General features: G+C 45.3%; 1 protein-coding gene across 1 annotated transcript in view; it reads right to left on the minus strand.

Moving 5' to 3' along the window:
* Positions 1-24,096, minus strand: part of NTSR1 (neurotensin receptor 1 (high affinity)) — a 55,803-nt gene that overhangs the window by 11,650 nt on the left and 20,057 nt on the right. The window contains exon 2 of the mRNA XM_014954466.1: positions 7,419-7,620. Coding sequence (XP_014809952.1) covers positions 7,419-7,620 — 202 coding nt within the window. The remainder of the gene's footprint in view (positions 1-7,418; positions 7,621-24,096) is intronic.

A 24,096-nucleotide genomic window follows, 5' to 3' on the forward strand; every position in this document is an offset into this window, starting at 1 on the left:
CAGGTTATTTTGGCCAATATATTTCTTTTTCTCTATGTTTCAAAGGGAGCTGAATCACATACAGCTGGGGAACAGCATGCTGTGATTTCTGAGCAAAGGCAGGAGCTGCTTGTGTCTGTGCTGACCCACCTGAACAACACCTCCCAGCCTTTTCTACGTTTCAGATCATCACTGGCCATATGAATCCAACACTGCCCAAGGAATGCACCCTCCATAGAATTGGGAGGGACCTTAAAGATCACCGAGTTCCAACCCCCTGCCCTGGGCAGGGACACCTCCCATGAGACCAGGTTGCTCAAAGTCCCTTCCAGCCTGGTCTTGAACACCTCCAGGGATGGTACAGAATAACACATCTGACAGTATTATGGGGCTCACATCAGGGATTTGCATCAATGCTGCTTTCTGGAGAAACACTCGTCGTGTATTCAAAGCTCCAGGGTTTTATGTATTTATTTAGTTGATGTAATTACAAGAGAATCTCTCACAATGGGGAGCAAGTGTCACCGTGCTGTTTGATGGGAGAGGTGGTAAAAGCTGGGCCAAGTGTAGATGTAGTGGGAACTGCCTCGTTAAACCTTGAGGCACTGTTTATATTAATGTGATGCTCTACCTGGCAGGCAATATTTATAGGCAATATTTATACCAGCAAGCCCCAAACTAGGGATTACGGGAGCTGCAAGGGTGGGTATGAGCCTAATAAAATTAAAACTGCTCAAGCTGGTATTTGGGTCACAAGGCTGCAGGAGAAAGGATTTCCATAAAAGTCGATAACAACCAGCAGAGTTTGGGGACCACCAGAATGCACCAGTAGTACTCAGGAGAGCAAAGAAGGAGAAACTGGGAATAGCAACACGCCTGGAGAGCCCCTGGCTCCTTTAGACACCACTGAAAACACTCAGCGTTTGCTGTATACAATCCCCTGTGCTCTTGCACATGTTACTGAGCAGTGTAAACATTAGATTTGACTCCCTAATTTCCATTCCCAGCAGCCAGAGATCTGCTTTTTATCTTTCTTTACCATTTTCCTTCTTTTTTTCCCACTCGTGTTTGGATTAAGGGGTAGAAGATGTTATCTTGCTTGAAAGGAGCCATGTTCCCCTAAATACTTCTTTGTTAATGCCTGCGAGACAGCAGAGTAAATAGGAAAAAAATTCGGCATGCAAACCCAATGTATCTTACTCAGATTATAATCTCCAGTCCTGATTTTCAATGGCTTCAGCTGACAGATTCGAAAATGGATGTGAATTCCTGCCCCTGCTCATGCTGGTGGTTAAACTTTCCACTGGCACTGGTTTTGCCCCTAATGAGCAGGGCAGAAGATGAAGGACAAAAGCAATCCCAAGAACAGGGTCCAAGCAGCACGTCTCTGATGACACAGTGCAAATGGGGGCGTCTTCTCCAGGTTCCTTCCAAGATAACTAATTTTTGGGAAGATAAAGAAGTTGCTTGATTCCTTTTAAACTGCCCAGGTGTTTGGAGTGGAAGGAAGAAGAAAGAAAATTTAATTTTGAGGGACAGAAAAGGACTCTCATCTTCTCCTGACCAGGTTCAAGGCTCTTTTTATTCAGTAAAATGAGCTATAACCCAAACTTGCATCCTCTGCAGCCCCTTTCTTCTCTCCAGTTCTGAGTTTCACGTGTCTTTTGTTCCTCCCTGAACGGTTTCTGCTGCAGAGGGACCCTGGGCTGTATTTATTGCATGCTTCTGCAGTGACTAAGACCTTGACCAGACTTCATGTTTGAAAACACATCAGTTTTAGCTTTTTAAACACTCATTTGGAGAGGGTTTAACACCTGGAAAATCCGCTTGCAGGGCATGACCAGCTCTTGAGCCGTTATCAGAGATGTAGCCGTGAGAGCCTGAACCCTGGCAGAAACACCTCTCCTGCAGTGACAGAGAAGGGACATGTCCTGGGAGAGGAGAAAAAAGAGTCTCCCTGTCCCGAGAGGTGCAGCCCTGGTCCCTCTCTGCTCCTCAGAGGGTGTTTATAGAGCTCTCCCACACCGCTCTCTTCACGTCGCTCGGCAGGCTGGAAAGTAAACCCACACGTACAAACATCTCTGGGCAGAGAAGGTCTCCCATCTTCTCCTGACCAGGTTCAAGGCTCTTTTTATTCAGTAAAATGAGCTATAACCCAAACTTGCATCCTCTGCAGCCCCTTTCTTCTCTCCAGTTCTGAGTTTCACGTGTCTTTTGTTCCTCCCTGAACGGTTTCTGCTGCAGAGGGACCCTGGGCTCTATTTATTGCATGCTTCTGCAGTGACTAAGACCTTGACCAGACTTCATGTTTGAAAACACATCAGTTTTAGCTTTTTAAACACTCATTTGGAGAGGGTTTAACACCTGGAAAATCCGCTTGCAGGGCATGACCAGCTCTTGAGCTGTTATCAGAGATGTAGCCGTGAGAGCCTGAACCCTGGCAGAAACACCTCTCCTGCAGTGACAGAGAAGGGACATGTCCTGGGAGAGGAGAAAAAAGAGTCTCCCTGTCCCGAGAGGTGCAGCCCTGGTCCCTCTCTGCTCCTCAGAGGGTGTTTATAGAGCTCTCCCACACCGCTCTCTTCACGTCGCTCGGCAGGCTGGAAAGTAAACCCACACGTACAAACATCTCTGGGAAATATATACAACTGTTCTATGGCTAATTTATCCTCCCGAATTTCTGTGTGACACTTCAGCTGTTAAACTCAGCTTCTACTGACGCTCAATGTCACTGGGGTTTTGCTGAACTCCACTTGGAGTTGCTCAGGCTTTTTATTATGGAGACAAACCGCTGTGAATTTAGTTCCTTTCTTGCAAAAGAAATGATTTCGTGGGCAAATCTGATTTCCTTAGAATACAGGAATTACAAAATACAACTGTTTAAGGAGCAGATTTTCAGACTGGTGCCCTTTTGTGTATTGTGGCTGCAGAGTATTTGCTATTTGTTATCCCTATTTGCGGGGTGGTTACAGTAAATCTCACAGCAATATTCTCCCCCTCAGACAGCTCCGACTGGGAACATCGGTGCAGAGAAATGAATGAACTCTTCAAAACATTTGTTCAGAAAGGGGCTTAGTAATGCAGAAATTAATGTAGGCTGCGTGGATACTTCATTAATACTTGGCATTTGTCGATTATTGAAGAAATGCAGAGTTAGAGTTTTAAAATTCTTAGAGATTTGGTAAAAAAATGTGGTTTGACCTCACGTCCTAAAATGGACCTAATGGAGGTATCACCCAGCCAGTTGTGGGAGACTGAAGGATATTCTTTTAATTGGCTAAACCTCTCTAAATGCTTTATAATTGCTTTCACTAAGCGGCTTCTGTAACGGAGCAAATGCTACCTGGAACCGATCACATTTTAATAGGCTCAGCCAGTGTCCACCCAGGGATGCGCAAAGCCTCCCCCTGATCTCCATCAGTTTGTCTCAACAGGGTTCTTGGGGCTCAGCTGTGCTGTTCGATAGCTCCTTCCTTCCATCCACAGCGGGATCCATCTGACAGAATCACAGAGTGACATGGGGTTGGAAGGGACCTCTGGAGATCATCCAGTCCAACCCCCTGCCACAGCAGGGTCACCCAGAGCAGGTCCCACAGGAATGTGTCCAGGTGGGTTTGGAATGTCTCCAGAGAAGGAGACTCCACCACCTCCCTGGGCAGCCTCTGCCAGGGCTCTGCCACCCTCACAGGAAAGAAGTTCCTCCTCATGTCTAGGTTGGAGTTCTTATATTCAAGTTTGTGCCCATTTCCTCTTGTCCTGTCCCTGGGCACCACTGAAAGAAGACTGGCCCCATCCTCCTGACACCCACCCTTTAACTATTTATAAGCATTGATCAGTTCCACCCTCAGTCTTCTCTTCTCTAGACTAAAAAGACCCAAGTCCCTCAGCCTCTCCTCATAAGGGAGATGCTCCAGGCCCCTAACGGGCCTCTGATGGGCAGCTGGGGAGGTTTTAAAGGCTTCTTGGAAGAGAAAGGGCTGCAGGATGGTGTATTGATGGGGACAATTAGTCCCTGTCACAAAACCATCCCCTTGGGAGAAAATATGTCAGCCAAACAGCGCTTCCAGCTTGAACCAAACCATTTGGAAACATGAGATTGACTGAGATGGGGAAGATTTATATTGCCTCTCTCTGTCTGGACACAGTATGCCACTGTCTGGGCAGTGTACGTGAGGTTTTACCTGCTGAAAGTAGCTTATTCTGGAAGGGTGCGTGTGTGCATGTGTGTGTTTCAGATTTATTTAGGATGTTACCAGGTGGTTGGATGCGATCAGAGAAGCTTCACCCTTCCATGAAGCACCATGTAGCGCCCGAGAGACTCAGCTTCCCAGCTCTACAATGCAGCCAAGGAATCATAACAGCAACTGGAGGGGGTTTATAGCCAGGGAAATGGCAAGAATATCGGGTGGATGGAGGAGGGGGGTATTTCAGTGCAGACATTGCCCTCTTATCCCCACACAAGAGCTGGGAAGCTGCCAGAGCCTCCAGCTCTCTGAACCCTGATCCTCACACCTGGTGAAGGCCGGCAGCAGGGAGGAGGGAATTACAATCAGAAATCACATGCTTAATGAATTAACGAGCTGGCTCCCAGGCAGCAGGGCTGACTCCTTCCTTGATCCTGATCTCCCTAATTATTTTGTACATGACCGAAGTCAGACCAAGCCAAGAAACCACATAAATGCTGGCAAAGAGGAGGAAAATGGTGTTGTGGGTATTCTGAATGAAGCTCTTAGCCTGACCGCTTTTAGTTCCTATTTCAGTGTAAATAAATTCATAATCTCAGTAGATCTGGAGGGAGGAGGAAAGGTGTTTGCTGCTCTGATCTCATCCAACAGCTCCGCACACCATGAAAGGCACAAGATTCTTTTCTGAGCACTAGTTTTACAAGTTCTGAAACATTTCACTCTTAAAACAAACCCAGGCTCTCTGCACTTCAGGTCAAGGTTCTCTTTTAGAAATGGAAAATACTTTGACCCCCATGAAGCTCTGATTTTGTGCCAACAGTTTTATTAGTGTGGACAAGTGTCCTTTTCTTTTCCCAGCCTCTTCCATAAACTAGCCTAGACTGTGTACATGGTTTTGGCTGCTGCGGATCCTGGGATAAATCCTGCATGTCCTTGTTTATTTTTTGCTACATTTCAGACACCTCTGAGGCCTGGCTTATTTAAAAAAAAAAAAAAAAAAAAAGAAGTTGAGAGGAACAGGTGACAAAAGTAAATGTGAATCAAGCACCTCCACTAATCAAGTGCATCTGAAAAACGAGACGAAGCAGGATTTCACTTGCTCTTCCTCCATAAAAAAAAGCCTTTTCTGGCTGCTGTGGTGACACAGACAAAACTGAGGGTGGGGTTCTTATTTGCTGGATCTTCCTCAGCCCAGAAAAGGACCAAGTGGCTGCTCTCTCTCTGCCTTCCCCAGCAGGGCAGGGAGCTCGCTGGCACTGGGGAGATGCACGTGGTGTTTGGGAGCCGCTTCTGACCCGCTTTTGCACCATTTCAGGCTCCAGACTCTCGCTTTTATTAACTTTTCTCAGCTTTTGGAGTGCATAACAAAAGGAAAAATTTGCCTGGAGAAGAAGGAGGAGATGAAAATTAAGCTTATTGTTTGGAGGAAGAAGGGCTGTTTTCCAGTGCCTCGGAGGAAACGTGGAGCTGCTGGTGAGGGATGCTCTTCCACCACCACCCAGCAATGCCCGGGGAGCGGCGGGTGCGGATTTAGGTCTCTCTGTTATTATTCATGAAGAGCTCTCTCCTCCTGATGGTAAAAGGGTATACAATACTAAAAGGAGAGAGAGAGAGAGAGGTGTGAGATGTTGTAGCCCAGGTGAGAAAAGGCAGCTCCTCACTTAATGGCAGCAGGGAGAAGCGTTAAGAAATAGAAAAGGATAGCAGGGAGCCCAGGGGCTTCCTCAGCCCCATCCTGGTGGGCTCAGAGCCAAAGCAGGGCTCCCTTCTTATCCCTGGGTGGATGATGGTTAACTGGGGTGCAGGGGGAGTAAATAACCACAGCCCACCCACATAATTATGGGGAATTAAATGTTTTCTGGGTTTTTCTCTCCTTTTTTTCTTGGAGGCATTTCCCAGCATGGTGGCTTGTCTACAGCAGGGACATAGCGCCCGGCGTGGGATGCATCCCTCGTGAAAAACAACTGGGAAAAGCTCCTGGACGTTCTTGGTGCCTTCTCAAGGGATTTCTTTGGCCTGGGGGACGTCACGTGCAGGACAGGAACAGGGGAATTCTGTCACTGCAGACAAGACAGCCATCGTCCCTGCTCACTGTCTCGCGTCAGGTTTTCAAGTGTGCAGTGGAGTTATTTCTGGGTTATTATAAAGCATCAGGTGTATTGGATTACGTGAACATTGCTTTGCTATCAAATCAGTGTTGCTATCATCAGAGTTCTAAAGAGGAGAAACACTAGGAAGAGTCTGATTTGATCAAAATTTTTTTTTTCAATATCTGAGTCATTGGGCCTTTTTTTTTCCTAACAGAGAGAGGAAAATTGAAATCTGAATTAAAGCTGTGATTGATGGCAAGAAACTCTTTTCTCTTTTCTGTGTATCTTCAGGGGAAAACTGATTTTCCACACACTTCTAATGAAGCAAAAAACACCTTCAGAGCATCTCCTGCTTTTACCTTGGAAGATGGGGAAGGAAAAACCACCAACACCGGGTTTCTAAGTCTTTGCTTGCAACAGAACAGAGAAATTTGCACATCTAATTTAGCACGGCCAATGCTAGTGGGGCTGCGTACCCTGTGCTGTGTGTCCACTCCAGCTGATCTGCTCCACCCCAATCCCACAAACCAAGTTGGGTTTTAAAACTACATCAGTCCCCCGGTCACAATCAGAGCCTAAGACAGGCACCAGCCAAAAGAGAGGTGTTCAGGCTGGAGCTGGCCAGAAAAAGAATTAGGAAAATTTGATATTATCAAGTTGTTTCTATTTCACAGACCTGAAATATATTTTTTCCTTAAATCTGAAATGTTCATTTATCAGCTTCTCCCCCATTGAGCACAACTAATTAAATAATACTCAAATATCTCCTTAGATTCCTTTCTCTGTATGTTTGGGGTTCTTTTTATCCTTCAAGGGAAGATTAGGATGCAGAAAAGTGACTTGGTAGAAAAAGAGAGCAGTGGAAAATAGGCAGTAAAATTCCCTAGAGAACTCTTGGTGACTCAGCAAGAAGTAGCTGAAGAGGGAAAAAGACCAAGAGAACAAAGAAATTTATTTTTCAAAATCTGGGGGTTTGTGACAGGAATTGGACAATTTTGGCAAACATCAAAGCATTTGGGGGCAATTTGGACTTTGAAAGAGAGTTAATTTTCATTTAAAATACGTTTTGGGTGAAAGCATTTCCCAGTTTCAACCTCTTGGTCTTCAAACTGTATTGACTTAGACACCTCTAGCCGGTTCCTTGGCAAAAGACGCGGTTACTTACGCAGGACCCTGACGCCGTGCTTCAAGGCTTGCACGCGGCTGGGCTCCATGGACATGCTGAGCATGGTCTGCTGCCCACCGATGGTGCAGACCTGGTTTTCCTGGGCCGCCTGTTTGAACATGACCATGAGCTGGTTGGCGATGATGGTGTTGAGCACGGAAATGACCACCATGGGGAACACGAAGGAGATGAAAGTGTTGACCTGCGGGGAGAAGACGTGGCACGGTCAAGGGATGAGAAGGATCAGTGGAGCAGGAGATTGTGTTTTATTTCTCACAGCAACAGAGAAACAGCCTGTGGTGGAAACCTTCTCCCTCCTCTTACTGCGCTGCCTTTGGCTTTTGAAGGCTCATTGCACAGAGGGACAACTCAGCCACCGCTGACAGACATTCATTCGCGTGGGTCAACACTCAAAAAAGGCAAATTCATTTACGTCCAATTATGTTGTTTCCCCTTTTCAGTGCAGTTCATTGCCAGAAATGTCTCAACCGAAACATGCCATTGATCTTCCCATCTCACAAACAGCAGGATGCTGCTCAGCTTTCATTGTGCGTAGCGTGACTTCTAAATAACAGTATGTTACTGCATTTTTTCTTTATTATGAGCACTCTGAGATCTTTTTAACTTTCTTTTTACTGCCCTGTCCTTTCCTTGTAGATTTAATGACAGCGCTTTGTTATCTTGTAATTAAATTATCCAATAAACCTTGTGCCTTAAAGGATTAAAATTGATTGGCATAAACAAGTGGAAGTTGTAATGTTTTTAGTACAAATTATTTGATTACTACAGTTTTGATGAAATTAAATGGAGGATCAAATTAAGCAGTGATTGAATCAAGTGGAAGTCACTGCTCGTGTCAAATAAAAGCAGGAAGGCTTTGTGGGGGCATTATGGGCTGTTGAGGAACCCTGCTGGAGCTGAGCTTAGGGAATGGCAGCCCAGGGACATGGGAGAAGGTGCAGGGTTTGCCTGTGGCAAGGCTGGTCTGGTGGGACGATGGGCTGCCCTGACACCCTGAGGGGCTGGGGACCCATGGGGCTCCTCCTCTCTGCTCCCCGGCTCAGGACAGGGCTCAGCACATCACTGAGATGAGAGTGGGACCAACCAAAAACCCCTTAAATTTCCAAAATTTCAAAATATTAACAAGAATTAAACTGAGTGCTGCAATCCTGCTCTCCAAGCCAGCCCCACACCCCTCTGAAAAACCAGGAAAGCCTCATCTACAAATGGGTTCTCCATCTGCTGGGATGGAGATGTCCCCTCTCCACCACCTCAGCACACAAGCATTTGCCGTACACCCAGTACTTAGTGCAGATGTGTGGTCTCTTTGCTCTGGAGGGATTAAAAAATGCCAGAAATGAACGGAAAGATGGAGAAAGAATCCAACCCCACCCCCAGGATGCTACAGGGGATCCATAAAAGAAAGAACATAAGCATATGGGGAGCAGGTGCACTGGCAACCAGAAGCACTTAAGTTTCTTTGTTCGTAAGTTTGGGAAAGATGCAGCTCCTCTTTTGGTGAAGACAAGCAAGTGTTGTTGTTGCCAAAGTTTTCTTCAGATAGATGGAGTCTTTGTGCTCCAGAGCTCAATGCGTTTCGCAGAAGGACCAGCTGGGTTTTGTCTCTCGCAACCCACGTGGTGAGAACATCATCTCTCATTTATGCTGGCAATTATAATAGAGCTCCTCTGTGGACTGAGGAAATTCCTAGATATAACTTTGCCCTACCTACAAACTAGTCTCGTCTAATAGAATTACGCAGAACTCAAAAAGTCTTTTCTGAGCTTTCTTTATAGCCTCGATTCATTCTGTAATTGTGTTGTGAAGTCTTTAAAGAGCTTGGGAAATTGTCTAGAACAGCATTGACTTTCCCTTTTAAGAATCGTTATGGGAAAAGTGTGAAAATTGCATGCTTTCTATGAAAGGCTATATTTAAAGATTTTTCCCATGTCTTGTTTTGTACCAAAACTCTCCTATAGTTAAAAAAAATAATCCATACGTTCCCCGAGGTAGAAGGTTTTAATTTGTGGAAAGAATTGTTTGCAAACACAAACTCTCGGGGATGATAAAGGCTAGGAAAGCTGATCCCCCTCCTCCAAACTCTCTGTGTTCAGTGGTTTTTTGTTTTTTTTTTATTGGAGAGGTGCTTACTGGGTTGTGTGAGTCCAGACCCCAGCACACGTCAGTGCTGCGACACTTCATTTGCAGGTGACTTTGCACGCTGCGGGAGCTGCTGCCTCTTCAAAGCCAGTGGAAAGTTTCCAAGAGGAGCTGGACTGGGATCCCAGGGCTACACAGTCAAAGGTCTTCGGGGGGAGGAAGACTTGTAGAGGTGTTTAGTGGGATTTTTTACAGCATTGAAAACTCCTAACGTCAGTGGGACTGAAGTGGTTATGGCCATTAGGGAACACCTGTGGGAGGCTTCGAGTCCTTATATCCCTGTACAGACCACTCTGGGAGTGTGCCCAGAGCTCTGGCCCTGGGAAAGAGGATTTAGACAGTGTCCAGGTTCATTTTTGACCTGAAAGTCTCTGGCTTTGTGTTGGCTTGCCATGGAAAAGACAGCTTATGTGGTACTGGATCTAAACTAATTCTATATTCAGGCTTGTTCGGAGGCACAAGCAGAGCAGTCTGGCCATCTCTCTGCTGTCCCCAAGTGTGGTGCAGTCCCATTCTCCTATCTATTAAAATTCAGGTGTTTGATTTGGTGTAAATCCACCAGACCCAAGGTTTCTGCTCCGCACCGTGACGGGCAGCGTGAGCACAGTGCAGAAGCACAAAGCTCTGCATAGAAGGGCTTAGCACTGGCTGCTTTCTAGTGTAAAAGAACAATGCCACAATCTGTGTGCTAAATCCTCAGGAAAAAAAACCAAACAAACAAAAAATAAAGAAAATCCAATACTGCAATGTTTGCCACTGGCAGGAGAGAATGAAACACTAACCCACTTCCATGCTGCTGTGGCTTCTGTAATCAGCACAGTCCTAAAAGCCATTCAAACACCCATCTGGCAGCATCTGTGGGATGGGATTAGTCCTCGGCACCAAATTGTGTTTTGTCTCGTGGAGAAGAGCACCCTTCCCTTCCAGCCCTGCCTGAGCAGAAGCACTCAGAGACCTGAGTCACTCATCGTCTGCCTCATCGGGACAGGGACGACGCGGATGAGGGTGAGCTCCCAGCTGAAACATGACACATTGAAATTACGCAGGGTTTTGCAGGACAGAGAAGACAGAGCAGATCTGGGGATAGGGCTTCATAAGCTCATGAGAAGACAAATGGAAATTTATGTAAATTGTCACACTTCTGGAAGGGAAAAAATGCAGTTATCAGCCTCTCTTGGTCAGCTCAACGAAAATCTGATCCGTATGAGACTAGAGGATTCAGCATGACGTGAGTTCTTCTCTTCCTTCCAAACAGGAGTGTGGGAGAGACACGGGGGAAGTGACCAGGAAAATCAGGTGACACAAAAGCAGAAGCCAGTTCTTGGGGTTGTGACTCTTCCTGAATCTTTTGTACAGAAAGCTGCTCCCCTGGTTCTGCTGAGCTTCATGCTGATGTGATTTGCTATCGCCAAGTCGTCCTGCAAATTATTTGGCTGCTGTGGTTTCCCTGGGTTACCACTAAAAGCAGACATCAGCTCGCTCACAACTGTGAGGGAGAAGATGAGCGTGTAACTTCATGGAGGGACTCCCCAGAGGGCTTAAACGAGCCCTGTAAATCAGAAGTTTTGCAAACGTTTATTCTTTTGTGCTCTAAGGTGACTTCTGAAAGGACACGGACTCAGAGGCCACTTTGGAAGAAGATGGTTTTTCCATCCCTCCCACAAGCCTAGACTTTTGTCTTATACACATCAGAAGGGGAGGAGGGGAAATATTACATGTTACAGGTGTTTACAGGTCACCTTCAGTCCCAGCAAAATTCAGTCCCTTGAGCCACCAACTGTTCCCCTGGTCTGTCAGCACATGGCTTTGGAGGGATACAGAACTGTTAATGAGTGTTTGTAGATGTTTTATGAGGTCTTGAAGCACTTCACTTGTTAAAAGTTCAACGTTCGGCTAAAGGGTCTTCCTGGAGATACAGTAGCAAGTTCAACAGCTCCACTGAAAGTATTTATAATTTAAAAAAGCCAAGAACCAGAACTATTCATATTTTCATTGAAAGGGTTTTGATGAGAAAATGTTTCCTTACTTACATCATAAAAAGATTTTTGCACTCACAGCTGGTGTTTTCCCACAAATCAGCCTTTTTTCTAAACAAGTAAATAAGGTCCCACAAAGCAAATGATGGGTGAAGCTCCAGTGGCAGCAGCAGCACGGTGTGGTGCATCGCACTGGTGCGTCCCACGAAGCAGCAGCTGGGATCCCCCACCAGCAGGAGCAAGACCCCCAGAGCAGACATGGGGAGCAGCTGAGATTTAGGGACAATTTCAGCTCTGTGTTATGACAGCGGTTTTGTGGTAGAGACCAGAGATGTTCCCTCGTTGCCTGATAAAGAGGTGACAGCAGAGCCAAGCTCTTGGTCTCTGTCAGTGCCACGTCTCCGCAGCCGTGTCCCCTTCCAGCAGTGAGCTGGGACACTCAGAACAATTTTCCCCCCTTCCTCTTTGGGGGGGTGAGAAGGACAATTAAAATGGAGAGGAAAAATGTGGACGATGGTGAGCTGGCAAGTCCTCACCTGGAGTGACTAAGCTTCTCTCATGCTTGGTTTCCCCGCAGCACGCCTGCCCGCCGGCTGGGAAATGCTATGAAACGGCTGCCAGCCTGCCCATTTTCTGCTGGGGAGGTTTTCTCACCACAGAGACTCTCCTCCGGTCCAGCCACCCCTCGAGGACATGCCTGGGGAAAGGGCTGAGAAGCCCAAAAGGAGCCGAAAGAATCTCAGGAGGAGATTTGTCTCCGCTGGTTTCCTGGAAGTGATGATGGAGAGGACGGAGGATGCAGGGTATCGTTTGATTCGTGGTTTTGAGCAAATCAATTAAACCACATAGCTGGGATTTAACAATGTACCACATTCTGGTTCACCTCATTTCCAATGGAAATGAAAAGTAAATTATCCTCCCCCTGACTGTGGAGGCAGTATTGTTAGCATATGTCAATCAGAAAAGCACATTCTGCTACATCAACATTCGGCTGCCAAAAAATCTTATTTGACTAAATGTACTTTACAAAATTACCAGTTATCTCACTCAGTGGCCGGAATTAGCATTTTTTTAACCACCCAGTGGATAATTTCGGCCTTTAATATGCACAGTGTCGCATTCCTGGATACGGCAACCTGCGGAAGACAAAGCAGCAAGGGGAAAGGCACACGGCGCTGGCAGGCCAAAAGGAGCATTTGGCAATGGCACGCGTGTTGGGTGTTCACAGGAAGCATCTGATGAAAAATCCAAAGGTTTTTTTTTCCCCCAGTAAAAAAATTACCATCTAATTAAACCCCATCTTTGCATAGCTTTACAAATTCCCATGCCAAGTACCTAGTGGTTATCAGCTAAATGCCATTGCTTAGATGCAACAGGGCAGGAGAGGTCTGCGTTTTGAGTGGTGGAAGAAAATAACAACTGCTTTTGTGACATGTACCTGCTGCAGGGAGGAATGTGGAAGCCAAAAGCCTGCGGCCTAGGAAGGAAATTCAGCTCTTGTGGAAATTTTTTGAGGAATTTTATTAATTTCAGAGTGCATTAGCATTAGGTTTCAGTAGAAAATCTTTCTGATCTTTCCTCTCCCTGATCATTTATTTAGTAAATATCTAAATTAAATCTAGAGATTCAACGAGGAAGCTTAGAAAAGAATGGAAGTGAGAGAATAAACTAAGGAATCTGAAATGTTCAAGTGAGTACCCAACACTAGTGGGGACCTGTGGTGGAGATCCAGGTGGTGGGATGCTGTATCCCATCATTTGCCTTATGGGTAAGCAAAGACAAAATCCACCTAATATTTTCTCTTTAAAACATTCTGAGAAATGGCCACAAAAGGCTCTGATTGTTATCATACCATAAGCCCTGTGCCTCTTCTACCCAGCTATAGGTGAGTATGGATGCCATACACCTTATCCAAGGTAACGGAGTGTGATGATATGAATTGCTCTAATCTCATCCCCCAGAGCTCCCCTGTTCCTCTCGGGGAGCGGTAAGTGCAGAGCAGAGATTGAGGAGCACCTTCACTCTGCCTTTTCCAAAGTGCTAAATATCAAACCCAGACATTTCAAATAAAGGTTACGGTGACGTGGAACATCGCTCACAGATACAGATATCTGACAGCAAAACGTTATGATCAGCCACAAATAATCAGAGCAAACATTGACACTAGGACACAGCTGTGGGGAAACAGGGGAGGGATGGCAGCCACAAGCAGCTAAACCTGTGGGAGTCAGGGCAGCGATGTGGGTGTGAGCCCCAGCTAAACACAGAGATAACCAGGACATCAAAGACGTGTCATTCAGGGGAAAAGAAAAAAAACTGAAGAGCCTCAAATGCAGGTGCATCTTGTTCAATCCACCTCTGAGTCAGTAACTCAGCTGTGACAGCGGCATCAGCCACAGGAGTGTGAATTGGCCAACAAAAACAGAAGAGCCTCGAATGCAGGTGCATCTTGTTCAATCCACCTCTGAGTCAGTAACTCAGCTGTGGCAGCGGCATCAGCCACAGGAGTGTGAATTGGCCAAACCTGTGCATTTTAGAGCCCTGCAGGAGTCCCTGTTTTCTACGTGTCTTGGATGGGGTCTGGGAATAGGGGACTGCAGGTGCTGTTGCATAGGTGAAGAAAGAGAAAAGTTTGAAGAGGAACTATTAGATGGACCTGACGGACGCTCCCAAGGGACCAGACCACATCCTGTACCCATGATGCTACTGCCCTGCATCCATTAGAGTTAATGAGACTGATAATTAATTGCATAGCAAGGACTTGTGACTCTGTTGCTGACACACCCATTTACATTTATCCTTATTTACTAAAGGAAAACCCATCTGTCGTGGTGTACCTCAGACCAGGACATCATCACAAGGCAACTCAGAGAACAGTGCAAGGTATGTGTGTGAGCTCTGGCTGCTTGCTTCTGGTAAGGTGTTTCAGGTTCTGTATTGGTAGAGATTGATATCAGAATAAAATGCATTTTACTACAGGGCTTATGGTGGGAAACAGGATGTTTTTGGTACAATATGGTGATGCACAGGGACGACTCGCAGGCTAGTGGTCCTCCCCAGTCTGTGCTGGCTGGAGGCCTTCCGTGTTGTCTCCAGCTGGCCAGCACCAGACATGAACCCTTCCAAAGGGCTTAATGTAGCTCCAGCATTGCAATCAGGAGGAGCATCTGCTTAAACTCTTGTTTTCATCAGTGTTTTGTGTTTCCTCCAGAGTAGTGATGTTTTCCAGGTAGCACTCTCTGTTTAGATCCATGACCATCGTGAGAGAAAGACCAGTCAATGTGAATGAAGATATTAAGAATAACCAACATGTAACATTTTCAATCCCATGTGTGGTCCCACATTGATGAACTATAATGGGTATGCAGAGCTGCTAATGATCTTGAGAAGTTGAGTTAATCACATACTGTGCAGGAGTTAATCAGATACAGAACAGATGGAAATAAATTGCATACTGATGAAAAAATTCATCATATGTCTATGGCAAAAACATTCCACCAGCTTTCCCATTCATAAATCTCCCTCCATGGAGAAATCATTTGTTCATAAAAAACAATATCTGATGCAGAACAACTAAAATGGGCCTCCTGCTCCTGATGGGTTGGCAATGATGTCAGAGCGCTGAGTAATGGTGGCATTCCTGAACCCAACTGGGTACCTGACGAGATCATTTAACCTCATTTCTATGCACAGTTACAATCCTGTGCCCTACAGTATTTTCAGATTTATCATAAGTAATAGCAAAAAGGTATGATTCATCCATAAATGTTTGACATAAAGCTTATCATTCCTAATTGTACACAAGGGTAGCACCTAAGTATCAAACTCCCTGGGGACCTCAGAGCTCTTCGTTGCCTTGCAAAAACCCACCTTCATTATAACTATTCATAAGAGAAAACTTTCTTTTCCCCTGATCTTTGAGACACCGGTCTCAAACCCAAATGGCTCTTCTGATTCCAGTTCCCAAAGAGAGAGAAAAGCTGTGAAATTCAGGAAATCCTGGAAATAATGGACTGGAGATTAGGCAAAGGGAAAATTTTAAGATTTGCCACTGTGTGTTGTGGAATGCTTTGTTGTACATCATGGATATCCAGCTTTATCACTTGATAAAATGGAAGGATAAAAGAATGCTAATTTAGAAAAATGAAAGAGTAGAACAGTTTTTTAAAAAAATCCCAACCCCAAACAAAAAGACCCCAAATTCTCACTAGGATTACAGTTGATGAAGATGATGAAGATGGGTTCGGAGGATTTGCACATCTCATTTCAGTTAATCTAGGGCCTCTTCCCACTGATTTAAGAGGGATATCTGGAAGGTAAAATGGAAAGGTTCTGGCCCAGGATGGCTGTTGCCTCCCTGTACCTGGTGAGGGAGGGGGGAAGAAGTGACAGAGCAACAGTGATGGTTCTCCATCGTTAACCTGAAAGCTTCAAGTCTTCCCCCTTTCCTCCTTTAGGAAATCCTCCTTCTTCATTTCCTGAGGTTGGGTACATTTAGCTACAAGGTAAATTAATTACATTTACCCAATTTTGCTTGAAAACAAGAGCAAAGTCAATTTGCGTGCTGGCAGTTTACTGGCCTCAGCCTTGTTCCTTGGATCTAGTTATCCATAACACTATTTAGGGCAATATTTTTGGTTGAACAAAAACTCACTGAATAATATTCTAGATTTTCTCTTTTGAACAGGCAGGTCTTTGTTACTATTTCCCTCCTCACCCTCCCCAGCAGCTATATTCTACTGAAGGGGAAATAATATTTCAGCTTCAAATGACAGGTTGGAAATTCACTTTAAATAATTTACCAGTGCAGTTGGATTTCAGTTCTTGCTATCTCCTAGTATTTTGGTTCCTACTTGCTTTTGCCAAAGGGATATTGCCCATCGCCTATCACAATATATTTCGTTTTCTCCAGTTCTGCTGCTTGTCAGCCCTCTAAATAATTTAATAAATGTTCATGCAGTGCCTAATGCTCCTGACGTCTGAGTAATCCTAATCCAGATTCCGCAGTTATTTTGTGTCTGTCCTCTTGCCTATCTTCTTTTCCATTGAGCATTCACAAGCCGTGGGGGTTCACGTGGTGGTTGTTCATCCAAGGAAAGTGCCTCCATGGCTTGGTGCTTCCCCTGGTACGGGTGGATGGTCTCTTTTGGGGGTAGTTAATGGTGTCCTTGTCAAATCCAAGCAAAATCATCCTCTTTCCTATGCTGTTAGCCACAACTGCGAGCGCTCAGCACATCAATGCTCCTCATGGGTTGGTTTTTCAGCCTGGGATGGGTGAGGGGCGGAAGCCACCGCAGCCTTGATGCCAGGGTAAGGCTACACTTGTGTTTTAGGGCTGCACAGCCTCACAAATACATCACAGCACCTGATTTCACAAACCAATACCCAGATCCTCACTTCTCTAGTGTCTGCTTGTTATTCCGTACTTCTTCAGCTCATGCTTGGGGTAGTTGTAATGAATGAGACTATTAAACTTGGATATTCTCTCACAGACCATGTCAAAAAAAAAGAATAAAACCATGGCAACTGTCAATTATCCCCCAACTTTTCTTGGTCTGGTAATATTGAGTCATTTCAGCCCTAATAATCCAAAGGAATGGCTTCTACCTACGTGGGTATGAAGTCACTTGCAGGGAGCAGGCCAGCGTGGGGATTTCTACTTGGCGTTTTAGGAGTAAAATAAAGTGAAAGGAGTAAGCAGGGGCGTGTAATAAGCAAAGATTTCTAACTGCTTGCTTTGCTTCCCACACTCTCTTGGTGGATGGATGATGAGAGAGGGAAATGTGCGTCTGCTCAGCTCGTGTGGTGACTGTCAGAATTCAGCTTTATGCTCAGCTCGTGGCCATCGACCTGGGTCCCCACTGGCTTGGGCAGGGGGTCCCACGCTGGGAACAGAGCTGGGGGTGTAAAGCAGCCATGACCCCCTTCATAACAGACAAAGGGAGATGCAGCCAGCAGCTGGATGACACATTCATTAGAGCGAGAGTGCAGGGTAATTAATAAATCAGCTCCAACCCCCAGGACTATACTGAACATTTTTTATAGCGAATTCACTATAAACCCAGACAGCAAAAAAAGCCTTCAGCCTGATGCATGAAACATGCACGCTGCAGAAGGGTTCATAGAGAATTAATTTAAAAAACCAAATGGAAAGTACAAATCATTCTCCTACTGAAAGACACGTTGGCCCTGGACCTGGTTTTGCACATTCTGCCAGGTGAGGTGGAGGTGGACAAGGGCAAGAGGTGCTTTAAGTGTCCGGGAGATGAGTGAGATCATGGCAAAGAATGATTTATCTGCTGAATTATGTTTCAGGATCAAATCTTCTGAAGCTATTTGTAATATTTCACATATGCTGAAAAGTCACATTTATATAGCTGGTAAAATAACAGCTTGTCTTCTTAAAATAATTAGTAGTTGACAAATGGGTTGAATTTTAAATCCATGAGGAGCTTTGGTTAGTGCTAATAAATGTTGATTAAGGTAGCAATTAAAATCTAACAATCTCTCTGGGGGTCTGAACTTTAAAGCTGAAGTTTGGAACATTCCTCAATTTACAGAGAAAACGCTACAGTTCCTCCCCAGGTTGCATTATTAAGCTGTGGCAGTGGAGATCTTTTGTCTTTATTTTTTTTTTTCCAGTTTACACAGATTAATTGGAGCCTAAAGTAGTGTTCCATGGCCCGGGGTGGCCACCAGCACCTACCCTGGTCTAACATCCCATCAACATAAAACCTGTGGTCCAGCAGTGACATTTAGTAGCGCGAGGCTTTAGCTTTCTCTTGAGTAAGTTAATGCCATAAAACCCTCTTGAAGTCCCTATTTCTATGGCAGTCCCTCCCGGGAGGCAGTACCTGTCCCTCTTCTCATCAGGCTTTGAAGTGGGCTGGAGAGATCTCCATCTCCCCTTCAAGATGTTCTCCTGCTTCGGAAACGGAGCTGACCTCTCGAAAACAAGCAAGGTCAAGTAGCGCTGAGTGTATTCTCCCCTCTCCAGCATCCCTCTCCTGCTGCTCCCAGAGACCCGGCTTTGCATCTCTTAATCAGGATGATTGGATGAGCTGCCAAGGAAAAGGTAGTGTCTTGAGGAAGACTAAAATTATCTCCCTCCCTGCACGTTAGCAGTGGGACCCGGGCAAATCAAGAAGCACATTTTTGTTCCCAGACTCGTTTCGGTGATTTATCATCATGGGACTATTCAGGAAGGTCTCAGGTTCTTTATGATCTTACTAAAACTGAGCAAATTTCAGTTACTTCCCTGCAGTTTTCTATTTTTGAATGAGGAAAGCCTATTTGTATTTCAAGGAGCACCACTTTCATGCTGGCCAAATCCTTTTGTTTCTTCTCTCTTGCTGTAGACAAGGCATAAATCTAACACAAAACCAGGTTTGTCTTTTCTTCCTTTATCACACGCTCGCTGTGTGTCCTCCATTAATTACATTTCATCCCCCAGTTCATAAGCTGAATGCCAGCGGGACAAAAATAGGAATACAGAGTCAACTGGGAGCGACTGGTCCTCTCGTGCTCCCAGTGTGAATGGGAGTGTGTGGATACGTCTGCCCTTCTTGGGCAGCTTTAATTGCCAGACGTGTCATTATATTGTTATATTGCAGTCTGGGGTTTTTTCAGGTCTGTTCCTGCCGACTTTGGAAGCAGCTGAAATTAGGTCCTTTTCCTGTAGGGTACATGCAGTAGCTGTTGGTGAATAAACAGACCAGCAGAGAATTTATGCACGTTGTAGTCACTGTGTTGACTCCTGGGGGAGAGCTGGGAGGTCAGAAGGAACCTGTGCCTCCATCACCTCCCAGAGCTCCTACCCAGGATGGTGGCTGCTGCTTGGTCCTCCTCCTGTCCCAGCATCAGTGGCAAAGGAGATCTTGGCTTCATGTAAAACAGCCTCCATCCTGCACAGCTTCTCATTCTGGGAAGGATCTTTAATTATCTGCGTAATTTTTAGGTGTTTTCTCAGCCCAGCATGCACGGTCTGAGTGTGGCAGTTGGTTTCTCTGCAGCTCCATGTGTTCCTCAGTACATTTGCTGAGCCCGGGCATTGCTAAGGATATTTACAGCAAGAGAGAGGTGGAGAGCTGAGGCTGTGAAGTGCTGGAGGAGGAAAAGGAAGAAATCTGTCCAGAGGGTGGAAAAAAAAGCCCATTCACGCTCAGTCAATGTGTCTATCACTTTTTTTTTTTTTTTCTTTTCTTATTCTATTCTGTGTTGTAAGGTTGAAACACAAATGGCTCAGATAAATGCAGAAAGGGACAAAAATGCAAGCACGATAGCTGGAGATGCTCGGAGCTGTTTCATTTTTTTTTCAAAGGAGGCTTGAGAACTGGGTGCAATTGTGTATTTACATTTGAGTGAGCAATTTCCCTGCCTAGAGCTCTGAGACAGGTTCCTCTCCATGCAAGATGGATGCAAGGGTTGAACCAGTGTGAAACTGGAGCCGCAGTGGGACAGGAGAGACGTTGGTGAGCATTGGCTTGGCTGGCTCAGCTCTGCAATAGCGGGGCTTTCAGGGAAAAGAGTAGTTCTTGCAAGAGGTTCCCAGGTGGACCAGTCGCCCTGGGCATCTCCATCCACAGCCAATAGGACCTTTCACAAGTAGGGGTATTAAAGCTGGCTGAGATAGGGCTACCTATGCAGGAGTGGGTGCTCAGGGCTGCTGTGGAGGCATCACCTTGGGTCTCAAAACATTATTGAATGGGAAACCATGAGCTTCCTAAGAGAAACCAGGTGATTAGTCATGCACAGACTTCCAGACTACTTAAAAGGGCCTATTTAATATTTTAACAGTAATACTATGCACTCTGCTGCTCTTACTGTAGAATTACAGGTGTCAACCTGAAGAGGTGTCTGTGGGAGGGGAGCATGTTTTTGGAGAAAAGCCATTTTGGCAGAGAGATGAGACAAAGAGAGGGGCTGCGGAGAGACCTGGCATCTCCAAGGAGCACAGAGGATCTACAGGTTTCAGAGTGCTGACCTGCTCCCTCACAAAGCCATGATGGTAAATGAACAGGTAAATGTACGTATGGCAGGGAGAGGATGGAAGTATGTGTTGGCTCAAGTGTTGAGCAAGGAAAGGTGGCAGCAGAGATAGAAATCCTAAATATAGCATAGCTAGAGAGGAAAGGAGGCACAAGAGCCATCCTTCCCTGGTGACAATGTCTCTGTTGGCTAATTAAACCCCACCACATTGAACAGGTCAGGTCCCCACGAGCTGCAGGTCCAGAGCCTAACTGGATGGCTGGAATGGCCACCGTAACCCCAAATCCTCACTGCCTTTCAGAAAATGATCCCAAGGCAAAACATATCACAAGATCATGGCTCTCTGCTGCAAAGCACAGCCAAGGCAAGTCCTGATTGCATTTTCCATTTCTCAAAATTAATTTTCTTTTTTTGAAAGTAAGGTGCAAAATGAACCATGTTCTGGCTTCTGCAATGCAGGAATCGGGAGCTACATCTCTGCAGGTACCCAATAACTCTTGGTCCTGTTTGAGGATGTGAGTGTGGCTGCTGGGAACATCCTCTGCTCACAGAGACGTTGCAGCTGATGTTGCCAGCACTTGCTTTCACTGGCCTTTGCTATGCACTAACTAAAATAATTTAGTCTTAAGCACAAGAATTTAATTCCCAAATCACTGCTTTGATGCCTAAGGCAGGCTTCCCAGACACAAGACTCAATCTCAGGTAGAAACCACCCCTCTCCAAACAGTGATGGAGGCAGAGCCCTTGCAGAAGAGGAGGTGATTTAGCAAGATGAAATAATCACAGTGTCATGAATGCAACCAGGATTTCCCTGTTAATTACCTAACTGGTTAATTAAGGGGCTATTTTTTTATTAAAATTAATTTTCATCTCGTAAAATACATGGCTTAAAAAGGGGATAGTACAGAAGTGTTTATCACTGATGCCCTAAGATGCTAATTTCCCAATGTTATGACTTGTAATCAAGATTAATTTTCTCTGACTTATCCTCTAAAGGAAAGACTTTACACCAGTTTTGACATTTAAATTACCTTGGATTTGCAAGTCCAATATTGTCATAAATATTCATAGCCAAAAATTGAGTATTTAGTCTTTAATATTTTTTTTTTAATTTTTAATTCACTACTGAAAACTGGTTTCAGAACAAGCACAGAAAAATGAAGCACCTTTTCTTTGGAGCATCTGGCTTTGCTATCCCAACTATTGCATTTCTGTTGGATGCTGCTGTTGCACATCCCATATGCCAAAAATTTGATGCTGAAATCATCCTTCGACCGTTTTCTTTGCTTCTATTTGCAAAAAGCTACTTTTGCATAGAAGTTACCAGACAGCACTGTTTTAGCAGGTGTCATGACTGTTGCTGGATGAAAGGAGGAAAGGTCAGTGCAGACCAGGAAGGGGGATCTCCAGGCATCCCCGTGCCTGGTGTCTCCCCTGGGGCTGGCAAAGCATTTGGGCTTTCACAGTTACACAAACAGAAAACCACACTGCTCACAAATATCTCAGTTAAACCATTCATGGAGGGGGGAAGGATGGAGCCCTGTTCCTCAGACAGTCACAGCGAGGTGAGCTCTTGCTGCTCTTCTCCAACCACCCCATTCATTCAGTCTCTTTGGCACCGTTTCAGTGACCAAGGAGAAAGCTGCACAGGTTCACGGGGGGCCTGGCAGCCTCCCAGGGATGATGTGCCAAGCCCTATTCATCTTCCCTGTGCTGAGGTTCAGCCGCTGGCAGAGACCCAGGTGGGAAGGAGGAGAGGTGAGATGCTCCAGCCCTGGCTGGTGTGGGTCTCTCTGGTGGCCAATTTCTGTCCCAAAACATTTTAAAGATATTCCATCTTTCTCCAGGTTTTCCTGAGAACGTGGGTGGATGTGGGATGTAAAGAGGGATGGGGTCAGCCCACGTGTCTCTGCTCAGAGCCTCACAGCCCAGAGCCGATGGATCCTGCCAGGCAAGTACCTGCCCACGTCAGGTGATGCTCCCTATGGTCAACACCTAGGACTACAGTGAATGCCAGGACATTAAATTGAAATCCTTCCAGACTTGTTTTCCATGACAGACCAGTCATGAGAAGGATGAGCATCAAAACTGGTGAAGATGAAGGTCTTCAGCTCTGAATTGTTTTGAGAGACTCCACTTAAGCCACAATGGTAAGAGAAGACACATAAGGAATCTTGGACTCTATTCTCCCAAATAACTGATTGCAATGTAGGGTGAGATGCTCCTGTGTCACTCTGGTAGAAAAAGAATATGACAACAGCCTGAAACATCTTGATTTCTGATTCAGTTAAAACTGAGAGTCTTTTAAGTGACAAGTTCTCATAAATAATTCCATCTAATGGAAGATACTTCGGTAATTGCGATATTTTAATTTCAGGCCTTTAAGTGCAGAGAATTCTCATTAGCTTTCAGTATTCAGGTACTGCAATGAATTTTCAGGGGGAGAGAATAACATGCATAGTGCTGAAATGGTGGAAGTGCATTGAATTTATTCAGCCTTTTATGGACAAAGACATTAAGTGATTCGTTAAGCGAAACTGTCCATTCCCTTCTGGGTACAAGACAGTTTTTTATTTTTCCTATTTTTCAGGTAAATAAACAGAGGCAGAAAATAACTAGACATGATCTGAACCTCTTCTTCACGTGCATTTTCACAATTACTTTCTCTGTTTTCTAGCAAGGTTTATTTTCAAATTAAGCTTTCAAGTGACCCTGGGCAGTCTGACTTTCCATACCTCAATCTAACTCCCCTGTAATATTGCTTTGACTAAAAGCAATAAAATACATCCACAGGGGAGCTGAAATGCCAGGCTGGCAGACTGAGTGCACAGATATTATAAATGAATAAAGCAAAATTTAGATTTCAGGGAAAAAACATGCCATTCAGCAAAGCAGAGAGAATTTGGCCCCACTAATGATGTTCACGGTTGTTTAAAGGAATTTGCGGTACCTTGGGGAAGTGACTCTTCTAATTGCTGTACGTTGCTAACTCCAAAACCAAGTCATGGACATTAAAACATCCATGTCCTCAATTATTCCACTGGCACTGGAAGTGCTGGAGGAGGAGGAGGGATATTAAAGCAGGGTGTGAAAGAAGGAAAGTGAGGGATTGTGCTACACCAAACTCTGATGTCTCTCATGAAGTGATGGGCCATGACGTCTTGGGCAATGGGGTCTCATCAAGGGTGGCATCGTGGGCAAAGCGAGAAGAGTGGTAGCACCTTTTCCTTTTGGTCCTCTCTCAAAATAGGTGTAAGCAAGGATGTAAATGCTTCCCTCGTGTCTGATGCAGTTAAATGGAGCCAGTAAAGGAAAAGCACTGCAGGTAGAGCTGGGGGGAATGGGAAGCACCAATGTGAGTCATTCCCTCCATTTAGCTCGTATTGAATTACCAGCTCAGGGAGGCATCACTTGATCTTGTTTAAGGCAGAAATTAAACATCCTCAAGACTCAACTCCCTGCTGGGCTGTTGTTTACAATCAACATGTGAGTGATAGAGGAGAGGACCATCGCCAAAGCCAGATCTCAGCCAGCCGGGAGGATCTGCTGTGCGT

The sequence above is a fragment of the Calidris pugnax genome, unplaced genomic scaffold (genome assembly GCF_001431845.1).
Source record: "Calidris pugnax isolate Ruff unplaced genomic scaffold, ASM143184v1 scaffold50, whole genome shotgun sequence".
NCBI classification, from domain to species: Eukaryota; Metazoa; Chordata; class Aves; order Charadriiformes; family Scolopacidae; genus Calidris; species Calidris pugnax.